Raw genomic sequence first — 16,586 nt, forward strand, 5'->3', positions numbered from 1 at the left:
TTAAACTTAATTTCTGCCTCTAACCACTTCTATAAATTTCATTCATTTTGTAAAACTAAATTCATCAATATTTCTCATTAATAGCATTTTGCAATAGAAATAAAAAAATGGCACCAACATTTTCAACCCCAATCAAACTCATGTCCTTCTCAATATTACTTTTCTTAATCATCAACATTGTGAATGCTCAACAATCAACCTTGGTGTACTACCTACAAGATATCGGAAGAGGATATAACCAAACCGTTGTGCCAGTTATTGGCATCAACGGTAGGGTTTGGTCCTACAACACATTTGGAACAATATTTGTAGTTGATGACCCTGTTATGTTAGATCCTAGTTCACTTTCAACTCAAGTTGGAAAGGCACAAGGTGTAATTACCGTAACATCTATAGATGGTACAAATGTGAACATAGTTTTGTCAATTGTGTTCAACAATGTGCAATATAGTGGTAGCACTTTGCAGATACAAGGTTCTAGTCATCAACGTGATAATTTAAGGGAACTCTCTGTTATTGGTGGAACAGGAAGGTTTCGATTTGCAAGAGGTTATGCTGTGTTTGAAACTGTATCTTATGATGCTCCAACCAGTCACTCTATTATTAGGTTGACAATAACTTTGGCAATACCTTGAGAAAATCATATGTTTAATGCTTGTTGATATATAATCATATGGATGTATGATGTCATACAAGCTATATTTATGTACCAATTGATTAAAGTTATAAATAAAGGGCATAATTTGAACCTTTTATGTTAGTGTCACATTTCACTTTTTATCTTCTTTTTAGATTTTTTTTCTTCTTCATGGGATTGTGATGGGAGGAGAGTAGATGAAATATGTTTAATATGATTCCAAAAATAAGAATGGTCGTCATTGTTTATTTTTTAAGGAAAAATATCGAAAAACTCTTAGAAAAATTATAAAAATAGTTTAGAAAACTAGATTTTATTTTCGGGAGTTTTTATTTTATTTTTATGAGTTGATTACCATAGGACAAATATTAGCACCTTAAGGAAGCCATTAGGCTTAGTCAAAAAAAGAAGAAAAGGAAACCATTATATTTGGTTTAACGGTGAGAAATTTAAGTAGTATGCATATATAAGGTTTAGGTTCGATCATCTACTCCATTTGTAAAAAAAAATTAGCACCTTAGGACATATTTGAAAACCGTAGCTGTAGTTGGCACCTTAAGAGCAAAAGATAATTTTTTTATCTCAACTACACACACAAACAAATTTTCTTATAAGAATTTGACATTTGATATGTCAATTTTGAAAGATTGAGTTAGACTCAACTCAAACTTTTTAGATTGTATTATAGGCTATTCAAAATCTTTTGGAACACCTGCTATCAGATTAACCACCGACCATTAACACATCAAACTTAATAATACTGGACGTGATGTTGTATGTATCACATTGATTGACTGAAGATATATTAATAAGTGAGAGGCAATTCTCACTTTACTAATCAGTTTTATAAGATTGAGATAAACTCATAGATATGCAAATCCAGACCAATAGACAAAATAAAAATAAAAGTTCTTTTATATTTTTTTAGTTTTTTTAAGGAATCTCGTACGCAAATTTGGATTTCTGACTGTGTATCCAAACAACATGCACAAAGTAGATTCCATTGTAGTGAGTTGATAAATTACAGCTTGCTTGTTTTACCTTTTAGTCGTGGCATTCATCTTTTTACACTATATATGGAATCTAACAAACAATGCAATGAAATGTGGTCATATCCAACAACACTCCACACAATTACTGTAAATGGAAATTAATGAACTCTAGTTGGCCCTATGGCTATGGACATGATTGTACATAATTCACTTATTTGAGAAAATTATAGCTCATGGTTGTACATGCATCTGCAAGATGTGTGCATGATGGAAGTTGATGTTACATTTGTGTGTGGGGGCAAAAGTTGGTATAGAATAGGGAACTTCATTAATTGCCTATATTAGGTTTCATGATCCATATACGATCCAACTATTGTACATATGTGGGACATCTTGTTAATAATTAATGTTAAAAAATTATCAATAATTGAGTTTAGTAGATGCATGGTTAATTTAATTTACAATTAAAATTGTGATTAATTTAACTACGTAAATTAGTAAAACAAAATTTAACTACGTAAATTAACTACAACTTTTAACGTAAATTTAATTGACCATCAAATCAATTGAATTAACTATATTTTTGCACATTATTAATCTGGTATCATGGGAGCATGAAATTTTTATTTTCTTTCACTTTTCACATGCATTAAAAGAAGTTTGTAGTAGTCCCTGTGAGCCTAGCTCAGTTGGTAGGGACATCACACAATATGTGTATCACACTATATGTGCAGGAGTCCGGGTTCGAACCTGAGACACTTCATTTATTCATTTTAAGGTGAATTTTCTAGCTATTAGGCTATACTTGACAAAAAAAAAGTTTAGTGATCAAGATTTGGGTCTCGACTATGAGAGCTTTCGAAGTTTTAGTCCCAAATTATAGAAAATTGCTTCCAGGTCACAATTATTTGGCATAATTTTCGAAACACACACCAAAAAACATAAATTAATTATTCAAAAAATACACATTATTATTTTTTTTTACTTTTACAGGTCACAACCATTTTCTTTGTATATTTTTTAAATTACTTATAAATGTCGAGAATCTAACCTAAAATATATGAGGAGAATCTAACCTAAAAGATTAATGGCTTAATTAGTTAAATGGTCCCATAAAGACATTTTAGGTTTTATAATGGTCCCTTAAAGACATCTCCGTTAACCACATTGGTCTCTTCCGTTAATTTTTAACCCCAAAATTATAAGGTGGATCAACATTATAGTGGTCCACCATAAACCTCTTTGATTTTTTAATTTTAACCGTTTGATATACTTTTGTCTAAATAAACACCATTAAATCTTATAGGTCTATTGTATTCAATGATGAACCATCAATACCTAATTTTGTTTTCCTTTCCTTCATCTTCTTCATTCATTTGTTCTTGATGTTCTTCATCATCTTCATAATACAAATCCAAACAAAAAACCAGAACTATAATCAAAGCTAAATCCAGAACACTATTCATGAGTTTTTCAATTTCATCATTTTTTTTACCAATCTAGAACACTATTCCAGAACAATAATCTCTGTTGTTTCAAAACCCAAATCCAGAACACTATCAATTTTTACCATCATTTCTTCATCAATCAAAGTTTTCCAGATTTCTTCCTCATTTTCTCCATAAATCAAAGCTTCAGTCTTTCTTCCTTTTCCCACAATGAACTTATTCATGAGTTTAAGAATTGATGGATTGCGTTTATTCACGAAGCTTTGCGTTTTTGTGTGTTACGATGTTCTGGGTTGAACTTGTTGGTGATTGAGAAATGAGAACGATCTCTGCAATATGGTGGAGGGAGGTGGAAGATTAGAGTCTCTGCAACATGGTGATTGAGAACGATTTCTGAATGAATTTGTTGTTCTGGGTTGCGTTGTTCTTGTTCTTGTTCTGGGTTTCATTAGATAGGTGTTGAAGAACAAATGAGTGAAGATGATGAAGAAAAGGGGATAAATTAGGTGTTGATGATTTATCATTAGATACATAGATCTACAAAATCCAATGGTTCTCATTTAGTCAAAAATATACAATGGTTCTCATTAAGTCAAAAATAACTTTTGGTGTTAAAAGTTAACGGAAAGGACTAATGTAGCAAACAGAGATGTCTTTAAGGGACCAATCTGAACCTTTTTTTCTTTAAGGGACCATTATCAAACCTAAAATGTCTTTAAGGGACCATCTTACTAATTAAGCCAAGATTAATCTAATAAATCAGAGAGTATCATATCTGACCACACCACAGTTAAAAATATTCTGTTAAAAGTAATTGAACACATCTGAAATCGTCTGCTGCAATTCATGATGCAGTTATATTGGGGCCATGTGATTAAATATCACACCGTAACTAAGGTGCAATGCCGCGTCAAAAAAAAAAAAAAACTAAGGTGCAATGCAGTTGGTGAGCCTACCACATCAACCATATTGCAACCGCAATTCTAAACCATACATCTAAACTTTATTATTGGAGGAAATTTAAGCATTATTGGTTTGCATTTTAATTTTAAACGTCGTAAATCTCTCGTGCGTCTTCAATTATTATTTTTTTTTTGACAATTCAATTATTTAAACATTATTTGGTTGCATATTTCTTTTGTTCGCTGATCTGGTGGTAGGTCACGACTACAAGACAAACATTGAATTAGTAGTTTAATTCATATTCAGGGTTTTCAAAGGAGAAACATAGAAGCAATATTATAGGTAACATGTTTCAAATTTGGATTTTGATAAATCATAATATTGATATTTTAACATATGTAATAATACTTCAATAATCCTTTGAGTTTGGACAATCTGTAACCCATAAAACGACAAATGAAGCAGCCGAGTATTTGCCAAGCAGCTTTTCAAACAATTATTATAAGTGGTAGGTTGTATAGTATTTTATCTTTTTAAGGATTTGGATTTTCAGTGCTAAAATTCTAATCAATAATATTTATAAAGTATATGAAAATAGTTATATAATATTAATTAGTTAATAATTTCATTCTAAAGGACACCTCTCGAATGGAGTTAGACATGTCCAACATAGAACGTACGATGCATGTTGGATAACTTAGACAAGTGTCTTTATTTTTTTCCTTTGCTTCCACACACTCTTTGAAGTTGGACACATTCTAGATATCTAGGAGATAATGATGTGGCAAGATAATAACGATCAATGACACATTTATAGATATTAAATTTGATTACATCATTTTTAACTTTTTATTGTAAAAAGACACAAATACGTGAAATAGTATCATATTTCTTAGACGCACGATGTTTGAGATGACCTTTGATTCTTCTATTGATGCTTATGATTAACGATTGCATTAAGAAACTTGCTAATGCCAATGGATAGAATAACCTTTGGACCGAGAGTGATTCATAGGTGGACGTTAGCACTTTTAAAGATGATTCGATAAACGCTTGGGACTTACGAAACCACTGGAGTAATTGCTTCTTATTAAGTGTTAACGTTTGTTGCATTCCACCCATATTTATAGAAAAGGTAACACTTGCACCGACAAACTGGCCAATTTCAGATATTCACTGTTAGAATTCAGGTGGTCGCAGATGACAATCCTTCTTTCATTAAGGATTAATTTTTAAGGGACAGATTAACCCTCTCTAGTTATAGATATTATTAGTGTTTCGTTCCTTTATTTCTATGAGGTAAGGTCTAGACCCCGTTTATATATTTTTTTTATTGTGTGTGATAGAATATAATATTTTGTCACTAAGAATAATTATATTTATAATAATTTGTAATTATTTATATTTATGTATTATTTATAGGTTTGATTAACCTATTACTATTGTATATATATACATGTACTCTTGAGAGACAAAAACAACAAAAATCATATTCACTTCATTATTATTATAATTATTATATTCCTTCCTCTCAATATTATCTCCTCCTTTAATGTGAAGTGTCTGTGTTGGATTTAGTGTTTCTTAGATTCTAAATAAGCCATCCTATAAATACATCACCATATATATTCTCACAAACCTCTCAAGAAATCTACTTTCATTGCACATATTGTACCATCCACAAAATGAGTGACAATGAAAAACAACCTCAACAACACAATATAGCACTCCCAAAAGATCATCATAATCTTCCAATCACAAAAAATCAATCAAATTTCAACTCAAAAATAAAAAACCAATCTTCATTATCTACCATCCTAACAAAAATTCATGCAGGATATTTTAGAATAAGTTTATCTCTCTCAATCCAAGCATTATTATGGAAAATCCTAATTGAACCAATCAAAGATGCACATGTTCTTAGACATATATTTACAATGATACCCTCAACAGCTTTAATTCTATTATGGACAATATCCTTATTAACACTCCTAACACTCTCTTTTCTCTATCTTCTAAAATGTTTACTTCACTTTGATAAAGTTAAAGAAGAATTCTTTAACCAAATTGGTGTAAATTACATGTTTGCCCCATGGATTTCTTGGCTACTTTTGTTAGAATCATCACCAATTGTTCCACCAGCAGCACTTCATTACAAGATCCTATGGTTAGTTTTTGTGATTCCTGTGGTTATTCTTGATGTTAAGATTTATGGTCAATGGTTTACTAAAGGGAAGATGTTTTTGTCGATGGTTGCGAATCCGACGAGTCAAATGTCGGTTATTGGTAACTTGGTTGCTGCACAAGTTGCTTCAGTAATGGGATGGAAAGAGAGTGCAATTTGTTTGTTTTCTCTTGGTATTGCACATTATTTGGTGCTTTTTGTTACACTTTATCAGAGGTTTCCGGGGAATAATAAGATTCCGGCGATGTTGCGACCGGTGTTTTTCTTGTTCTTTGCTGCTCCTAGTATGGCTAGTTTGGCTTGGCACTCTATTTGTGGTTACTATGATACTGCTTCAAAGATGTTGTTCTTTCTTTCCCTCTTCCTTTTCTTATCCTTGGTAAGTTTCTTACTAACTTGTTTTCAACTAAATTAGGAATTAAGATTATTGGTCTCTAAGACCCTATTTGAATAAACATTTTAATTAAACACTTAACATATAAGTGTTAGTATATAAACTTTTTTTATAACAAAAGAAAAAAATATTGTCAAGTTTTTGCATTTGCTCTCTGGTTCTCAGGAAAAGGGGACCCTAGTAATCCAGAGTTCGGCCGTGAAATTAGAAAAGTTTGACCAATAATTATTTTCACCAGGGATTCTCTAAAAATTGTTTTCATAAATTACATTGGAGAGCTTATAATAATGAGATAAAAATAACTTATAATGAACATGATATAAATTATTTTTATAAGTTCTATCAAATAATTTCACAAAATTCTTGTGTCAATAAATTTAAATAAATCGATTCAAATGTGATCTAAATCATTAACTAATTAATCAATGAACTTTTTATTGTAAAAACAATAACTTGTGTATCAGATTTGCCTTACAATTGCTAAGGAAAGCTACCTAATGTTAATTCGTAGTAGTTAGTGGATCTAAGTTTATTAAGGAAAACTGATGTCAAATTACGTTCCATTCTTTTGACAAAAAGCTTAATTGATTTGTTTTGTTCATCATTTGGAAGTATCTAAGTTGAAATCCATTAGAAAGCTGGTCCCTTAGTTATAGAATGACTATGACCTTTGTTGCAATATAAGTGGTACTTAACTTGGACATTTTCATGTGACTTTGTTTCTTTGAAAATGATATGCAAGAATTTTAATTTTATTTTGTGGTCCCCTACTTGTACTAATGCCAACCCAATATTTCCAGTTTTTGTATGGTTGGCAATTCGTAGTTCACGAGAAGTAACTAGGAAAATAGGATATAAATAAATATCAGCTAAATTATATTTTTAACGTTCTAACTTTTATAAATTTTTAATTTTGACACCTTAATTTTCATAATACCTTTTTTGGCACTCTAACTTTATCATGTGAGCAAACAATGATTCACATGTCATGACAGCATGTCATGTAAGTCATTGTTCACGTGTGCGTCGATTTGATCAACATCAGTGAAAGATGGACAACCTTTTACAAAAGAGGTTAAAGTTAGGAGGTAAAAAATTAAGGGCAAAAATATAAGTTTGTGAAAGTTACGGGATCAAAAGTACAATTTAACCAAATATTTAATATGTAACACTGACAGTATTTTAGTTTGAAAGTGTGTTCATTATCTAACACATGTTAACATACACTATTCAATCACGTTTATTTCTTAAAAAATTATTAGCAGTGTCTATGTATTAGTATCAGGTAATAATTAAAAAATATTTTTATGAACAACAATTAGGTTTCAAGGCCTTTGCTATTCAAGAAGTCTATGAAGAAATTCAGTGTGGCATGGTGGGCTTATTCTTTTCCTTTGACTGCTTTGGCAATAGCTTCAGCACAATATGCACATGAAGTTAAGGGAATCATGGCTCATGTTATTATGTTTATCTTATCATTAATCTCAGTTTTGGTTTGTATCATGTTAATGATTGTCTCTGCTCTCAACATTAGGATGCCATTAACTGCTCGAAACCTTTCTTCAAAACAAGAAGTAACATCGGAGAAACTTGATCAACAATAATTAGTTATTAATTGGAATTTCAACTTCATGTAATATCCATGTGTATATCACTAACAAGAGGTTTTGGGTTATTATATATAAACTATATATATACCAAGAATATTTGTGTGTAAAAATGTGTAAAAGAGTCTCACATTCGGTTAATATGAGTTATGAAGAACATATAATTGAGGATTCTGTATATATTAAATGGTTTAAGATTTTGAGTGATGAAATATATATAATGTTCAAATTATTTAGGTAGTTGCTCGTAGTTTAATCTGGCGATCTCAATAGTTTAGACTCACAACTGAGTCAATAAAAAATAAAAGGTTAGACTCACAACTCACATTAATGAAATCCCATTTTAGGAGTGATTGTTGATGTGCTAAGTTTATCTACAGAAGTCTCACATTAAATAAATATATGAATATTGAACAACATATAAGTGAACAAACTCATATATCCGACGACTTAATTTGAATATGTTTTGGAATTTTTTTGGAGGGAGGAGAAGAGATAAATCTTTTAACTTTTGAGAGTATTTTTGTGGAGTCGTTTGGAGAATAGTACGACAATATGAAAAGAAGTTGAAGAATTTATTTAATTTCTCAAAATTAGTCTTTGAGTTCAATTCTTGCTCCTATAATATGAAAATTTTGCATAACAAAGAAAAATAATTTTCTCCATTCAAGTTGTAGGACTATCATTCCTTCCATTTACCTTTCTCTATTCATTTTTATTAACACCTCCCCTCCCTCTTTAAGTTCTCGAATAAATCAGCTTTAATATTTTAAGTAAAAATTTATATCGTGTCCAAACAACTTATGTGGTTTTCTCTTAATTTTGAGCAACAATAAGCTCTTCAAATAAATTAGTTTAAAAAAAATGGTAGCTAGCAACAATTATTCTTTTATTGGATAAAATCTATATAGCTTCTACCACTTGTCATGTGATAATGAATGACATTATTTTGATCTTGATCTTGATCTTGTGTCATGTTTTGTTTTGCTTCCTTTATTTTGTTGTAGGCCACATAGGAGAGGTTCCAGTCTGCTTCCTCTTCATGTTAGCAACAAATTGCAAGCTATATATCAAGGTGGTGTATATTGATTGGTACAACAACTTAATTTATTTGGTATATTACCCAAAAATGAAATCCAAAAGTTTCTCTAAGTGTATCAGAAAAATTCAATTAACAAAGGATAATTCATTTTATATATCCAATGATTTTTTTTTCAATAGAGATTAATTACCACTAAATAATAGTACCTATAACATAGTACTCTATCCGTCCTAAAACTTTGGTCTTTTTAGAGTTTTGTACATGAATTAAGAAATCATAAAAATTGGTAAGTGAAGTCATTTTTACCTTTACTTTAGTAAGAAGGAGAAAATTAATTTTAACGAATGTTTTAACTTTTATAAGGGTACAAATGATAAAGTATCAATAATTGTACATTGGTTTCTTTAAAAAATCAAAATTTTGGGACAAAATTTAAAAACTAAAAAGACCAAAAATTTAGGACGGAGGAGTAATGCGGCTGTTGTACCTATTATGTTGCGGTCTTTGCGAAGATTTTAATTACACTTCAATTTAGTTATATATATATAATCCATCTGTTTTTGTCATAGTTTTAACCGATAAAATATGAATTGACTAGGCTTGATTAGAGATTTTCTTTCATTTTAAAAGACAGAGCGTATAATGGAGACACTAATATCCACCATGAATTTGTCTTTGAACCCACTTTACTTGTATTAATATTTTTTTTTTCTCTTTTAAATTATACTCCTTTAAACAAACTCTTGAAATACATTTACTTGTTTAGTTTTATTTTAAGGGTGAACCTTAAAAGTTAAAAGGACTGTGCCTTCTATATTTCAAGTTTAAAAAATTATATTGTTAATTAAAACGACATAAATTTGAGTTTTTTTCTAATACAAAATATAATAGTTATCAAAATTCAGTCAGAGTTCTAGTGAAATGGAGAAATTCGAACCCTATCAGATATGTGGTTGGAGTTTTATTTTTCGACCCTCTCATAAGAGATTAGAACGGGTATGAGGTTACCCAAACTTCATTAAATTCGGAAATAAAAAATGCAAAAACTATAACCACCCTATTGTGATGCCTAATTGCATCATGATGTGGTTGTACAGAAATCAATGGTTACCATATCAGCTCATAATTTTTATCTTAAACAAATGGTTATCACTGTCAACAGTTAAAAGATATATTCTTGAGCTATTTTTTTTAAAGGCATAAATTTGTTGCTTTCCTAAATCACCAATTCAGATGAGTCATTATTCATAAAACATGTCATTAGACATTTGACTTAAAATGACTTGGATTCAATTCAATACCTATCGCTAGCAATCTTCCTTGTTAGTACTAGAGGGCAATTTGTAGATCAATACAAATGATTTACTAAAAGAAACTTATGCTAATCTTGAAATGGAAAAACTTTTTTTCATTCTAAATATTTTTAGTAAAATAAAAGCCACAAAATTCAAAACTTAACCCACAATACTATGTCAAAAAAAACAAATTAGACAATTAGAAACGAGAAGTAAAAATAAAAAAAAAATTAATAAAATCAAGTTAAAATTAAAAACAGTACATAGCTATAAACAATAAAGAAGTCATTTCTTCAGATTGTTAGAGATTTAACCCAAAACAAATAACACAGAGATGAAAGAGAAATCTACTACTAATATATTAAAATCGATTACCATCAAAATTACTAATTTATCCTTATTACTTTTAACAACGTAGTAAGTTTTATATTTTTCATTGTAATTTCAATAAAAAAAAAATACATTTAGAAAAAAGAATCTAAGATAAATACGAAAAAAAAAAAAGAATATAAGATAAGTACAAAAAAAAAAGCTTAAAAATATAAACAAAATAGACTATAGATTGGAACGGGTGTGGTTATGGTGCATAAGCTTCTTCCTTATGCACTATGCATAAACAATGAAAATTACGCAACACACCCTCCATTTACTCCACGCACCCCCATAAGCTACCCCATTACTCATGCGCCCCCATTTATTCTGCGCGCTCCCCATATACTACCTCATTACTTGTGCGCCCCCCATTTACTTGCGTTCCCCCCATTTGCTTAGTGCACCCCCCAATTTTTTTTCTTTTTCTCCCTTAGATTTCTCACGAGCCCCGCAGTTTTTTTCCTCCCCCAGATTTCTAGCGCGCCCCCCCAGTTTTTTTCCTCCAGATTTCTAGCGCATCCCCCAAATTTCTAACGCGCCCCCCATTTCCAATTAAATAATAACTTTTGTTCCTTTGAAGTACATATTATAAGAATCTATTTTCAATTAATTGTGTTGGATGATTACATAGTCATATTTTAATTTAAAATTACATATTAAAACATGTACTGTAATTATGGTTTAATTTATTAAAATTAACATAAATCATTAGACGAAACCATTGGTTTTTTGTTTTATTACAAAACCATTAGACAATTATTTTGGTTTCACATAGAAGACTATCAAAACCATTAAACCAAACTTATGGTTTCAGTAATAATCAATATTTAAAATCATTAAACCATTTAGTGTAAAACCATTTTACAATACAAATGGTTTCAGTGTATAACTACCTGAAACAATTTAACCAGCATAATAGTTTCCAGAATTTTTAAAACCATAAAAGCACAATATTGGTTTCAGTAAACACATAAAACCATTTTACAATACAAATGGTTTCACTGTTTAACTCTCTGAAACCATTTAACCAGCACAATGGTTTCCAGAATAATTGTATTTGTCTAGCTTTTTCAAAATCACTTTGAAACCAAAATAATTGTAGTTTGATGGTTTTGATAGAATTGTATGTGAAACCAAAATAATTGTGTAATGGTTTCTAATAAAATAAAATAACAATGAAATTATTATTGTTAAATGGTTTTAAATAATGATTATTACTGAAACCATAAGTATGGTTTAATTGTTTTGATAGTCTTATATGTGAAACCAAAATTATTGTGTAATGGTTTCTAATAAAATAAAAGAATAATGAAATTATTATTATTAAATAGTTTTAAATAATGATTATTACTAGAACCATAAGTGTGGTTTAATGGTTTTGATAATCTTCTATGTGAGACGAAAAGACCAGACTTATAATTTATTTTCTTGAAAACACCACACTTATAATTTTAAAACATCTTAACTAGGAAATTGTAACAAAAATTCATATTCTCGAGGAAAACATACAACCAGAGAGAGTGACTGGCCTCAAAGGGTCTCAAAATATTTAAATAATTTTGTATAAAATTCTGTGAATTTTTCAAGAAATATTAATATTTTTAATAAAATTTTTTCCTCATTTAAATAATTAAAAATAGTTACAGGTGTCCAAAAATTTCCAAAGAGATACCCAAATTTCAAGAAAATTATGTATTATTTTTATATAAACAATTTGTTTAAAAACGGATTTAATAGGGACCCTCATGCGCTTCCATGCGCCGCAGCTGCGACTGCGCGTGGATGACGCACACTGTTCATCTCCACTTTCACCCATTTCAGCATTCGCGGGTCACGCGACCCGGTTTACCGGCCCGGTTCGTTCTCTCTTGTTTCTCAATGGGAGTCGACGAACCTTATACCGTTTTGATCGTTGTTCGATTTTAGAGAGATACCTTATGTTAGTTTCAAAAATCGGCAATCGAATCACTCGTAAAAAGAGGTCAAGATATCTCTTTAAATTTGAATATGACAACACATAAAATGACACCACCGCCATTAGGATTATAACACGTGTAAACCAAATCTAATGGTTGTGAAAGCCTTATGCACCGTGCATAAGAAAATGTCTTATGCACCATAACTTTTGACCACTCTCCACTTATATAAGTGAGACATAATGGGCCAATAAAATTGGACTTTTCTCCACATAGGAAGGGAGCCCAAACCCAACAGTAATAATGTAACTTGATATTAGTAAATTCCATCGGTGTTTTGTTTTCTATGCCTTAATTAATTTCTGTTTTTCCCGTTTCTCTTTTATTTATTGATCATCATCATAAGTTTTCCATAAAATAGAACTTCAAGACTCTTTAATTTCGATACTGCATTAACTGAAATTATTTAGAAACATTTCATGACATTCTTTATTTTTATATTTTATTCCTTGTTTCTATTTATGTAAAAAGTGTTTCAATTCTTGAGATCATTTTCTCTTATTAGGTTTTTAATACTATAAATTCCGTGGACATCTATGATAACCTTTAAAAAGGGGATACAATTTATACAAATAGAAGTATTTATGAATGTCTTATGAAAACAATGGTGTTATTTTTAGGATATGAGAAGACATATGGAGAACACCATATTTTGCTCAGTATAGCTTTCCGGAGGAGGGGTTTTTGGCATACAATATTGTCTAGGCAGGCAAGTGCACCACTCTCATCTTTTTATATAATCTCAAACATTGGCCAACTTTCTTTTATTTGACAAAGCCAGGTATTTGATATATGTTCATAAATGCATATTTCTGATATCTTCTTTACGGGAGACTTGAAACCATATTCTCATTGTCGTCACTAACAAAAAAAAAAATAGTCACATTCTGCATGTTTACGGTTGTTCAACCAAAGTGGTATTAACCTGAGAACATGTATAGGTGAAACAACGTGCCAACATGAGTTATCCTATTTTGATTTAGTATTAGCATCTTCAATTGTAATAAGGTGATTTTAGTATGCGAAACCATATTTCACTATCTAAGTGTTAACCCGCCAGATAATAAAAAGAATAGTAAGTAATATAATGCCAAATTACCAAGCAATAGTATGGGAGAGGGATTTCAAATACTTAACCTAGTTTTCTCTTATAATCTCTTTTAATATTTTATTTCCTGTTCTGAATCAAAACGTTTTTCAAACTAAAAAAGTGAATCAAAACTATCTAAATTCATAAACAAAACTAATCGTTTTGGCACGACCCTTATGGAGACGAACTCATTCAATTGAGAATTTATTACTAGATGACAGACTGATCCACTTGTCAGGCCGTAGTCATGTCCTCTCCTGAGACACTAGTTAATGTAACAAAAAATACATAATTTGCAATAAAAATATGCTAAATAATTTTTTTATTTTTAGTTTTCTTAACTAGTGCCTCAGGCACTAGTTAGCATTAATTTTGCTACAATAAAATAATCTGGAAGCTTGTGTAGTTTATTTCAAAATATAAAAAATAAAAATCAATACAAAAATTACCTTTTTAATTTCCTTAACTAGTGTTTTTGTTGCATCAGCATGACCCATAAAAAAAATGGAGAATATGGCACATGTTAACAAGATAAATGTGAAAAAAATTTATTGAACTTGTGGTGTATATTCAAATTATTTAAACATTAAATTCTTTGTATTATTAAATGCTATATTTCTACTTTTAGATGACTTAACATGTGCCCTTATGACACAAGTTAACCCGACTCAAAAAATATATAACGAAGATTAATAAAAAAAGAATAATGAAGATTGTAATGTGTGAGATATTTATTAAGGTTAAATGGTGAATTGTTTGAGCCAAAAGCATAAACAAATAGACATTTAACATTAATTACAATTTTATAAATGTCTTTTGGCAATTGATAATCGCTAAAAACTATTTTCTGAAGTTTGCAAAGCACGGAATTTCTATTTATAAAGCAGTAAGCCAAATTTTATTTATCACATGCATATAAGGATAAATATGGCTCAAATTCTTATGATTGTTTATGCTTTGATAATTTTTCTTTCTCTATTTCTTGTTGTAATCAGTGGTGGTATGTCATTTTTCACACAAATTTCATATTTTCTAATTATTTAATCTTACATAATATAACATCAAATTTTACTAACCTTCCTTTTTTTTTTTTAGACAATTCAATAGTTGACATGCCCTGCGTTTCAGATGAAGATTGTCCAAAAAAGACTTCCATGATTATGAAGTGCGTCCAAAATAAATGTATTTTCATTTTTCAGTAACAATTAAGTTTAAAAATAATTATCCTTCAAAAAAAAAAGTTTAAAAATAATTATGTTACTTTTAAGCGTGTAATTTTATTTATATCCAAAATAAGTGTATGTTTGTGTTGTGATGTTGTAACAATTAAAATTAAAAATAATTATGTTACCTCTCTAAGCGTATAATGTTTGTACTTTCATAATTAACTTCAAAAATTGATTTATGTATATGCCGACATTTCAATGTTTATGACATTCTCAAAAGCATGTTATTATATCATGAAAATATTCTTAACTTTTTTGTTTTTTGGGATTGAAAATATTCTTAACTTTGTTTGCAATATTCTTAACTTTGTTTGCTCTTGGAAGATATCACAAACAACATTTTTCAATGAATTTAGTAGGACTTCTGCAATCCTTCAAGAATTATCATATTGACGAGTTATGGTTATTGTTAAGAAGTCTCAATCCTTACCTTACAAGTCGGTTTTGTAAGGATGAGTTAGACCCAATACTCAATTCTAAGATGGTATCAAAGCCTCTTCAAAATCCGTTGGGCCACCCGATATCGGGCCACCTACCATTTATATCCACGTACCAAGCCCAATAGCGCTGGACGCGATGGCGTGTGTTAAGAAGTCTCACATTGGTTGTAGATGTGATATGGCTTGGAATGAGTATATAAGTAGAGGTAATATTTATCTTTTTGTAGAGTCGAGTTAGGTCCGACTCTCCATTCTAAGATTGTACCAGAATCTCTCCAAAATCTGTTGAGCCATTTGCTATCAGATTTTTCGAACCACCTACCATTCATTTCCACAAACTAAGTCCAATAGTACCGGACGTGAGGGGATTTTAAGAAGTCTCACATCGAATGTGACATGACTTTTACATGGGTTTACAACTTTATAAGTAAAGACAATATTCACTTTACAAGCCGATTTTGTAGTCTAGAGTTAGACCCGACTTTCCATTCTAAGAAGAGCTACGAAGATAAACGATGTATACTTTTGAGACTATATTAAAAGATTAATGTATCTAAAAAATGAATTTTTTCTTATATTAAATGAATGAAGTATAATGCACGAATTCTAAATATTATCATATTTGTTTTCTTAACATACGTCTAATTTGAATACTGCTATTAAAATACACAAGTTTTACATAAAGAAGAGATATTGTAATTAGATATTCTAACATGGGCAAGTTCTAACATGTACAAGTGCACCATATGGTGCACGGTGCACAAATTAACGTTTTTATTATATCGAATACGAATTTTACAAAATTTACCGTTGGATTGAAAGCTTATATCATATAGATCATTCATAAAAAAATTTAAAAATCATTTGATATGTTATTGAGACTCGTAAAGATTAACGGTATTTAATAAAAATTTATAAACCGTTAATTTTGACGGGTCTCAATAACATATCAAATGATTTTCAATTTTTTCAAAAAAAA

The 16,586-nt window shown here is 29.9% G+C and overlaps 2 protein-coding genes and 1 long non-coding RNA gene across 3 annotated transcripts; all 3 read left to right on the forward strand.

The window, feature by feature from the left end:
* LOC123922146 (pterocarpan synthase 1-like) lies at window positions 1-635 on the forward strand. Its single transcript, XM_045974891.1, has one exon. It carries the CDS (start codon window positions 108-110, stop codon window positions 633-635), a length of 528 nt encoding a protein of 175 aa, XP_045830847.1. The 5' UTR covers window positions 1-107.
* Window positions 636-5,518: 4,883 nt separating this feature from the next.
* On the forward strand, window positions 5,519-8,398 carry LOC123920322 (S-type anion channel SLAH4-like). Its single transcript, XM_045972591.1, has 2 exons — window positions 5,519-6,544; window positions 7,882-8,398. The coding sequence occupies exons 1-2, from the start codon at window positions 5,666-5,668 to the stop codon at window positions 8,161-8,163; spliced, it is 1,161 nt and encodes a 386-aa protein (XP_045828547.1). The 5' UTR covers window positions 5,519-5,665; the 3' UTR covers window positions 8,164-8,398.
* Window positions 8,399-14,660: 6,262 nt separating this feature from the next.
* On the forward strand, window positions 14,661-15,300 carry LOC123920323. The gene is made up of 2 exons (XR_006813601.1): window positions 14,661-14,941; window positions 15,037-15,300. It is a non-coding gene; the product is annotated as an uncharacterized LOC123920323 (long non-coding RNA).
* The last annotated feature ends 1,286 nt before the right edge of the window (window positions 15,301-16,586 follow it).

This window comes from Trifolium pratense, linkage group LG4 (assembly GCF_020283565.1).
Source record: "Trifolium pratense cultivar HEN17-A07 linkage group LG4, ARS_RC_1.1, whole genome shotgun sequence".
NCBI lineage: Eukaryota > Viridiplantae > Streptophyta > Magnoliopsida > Fabales > Fabaceae > Trifolium > Trifolium pratense.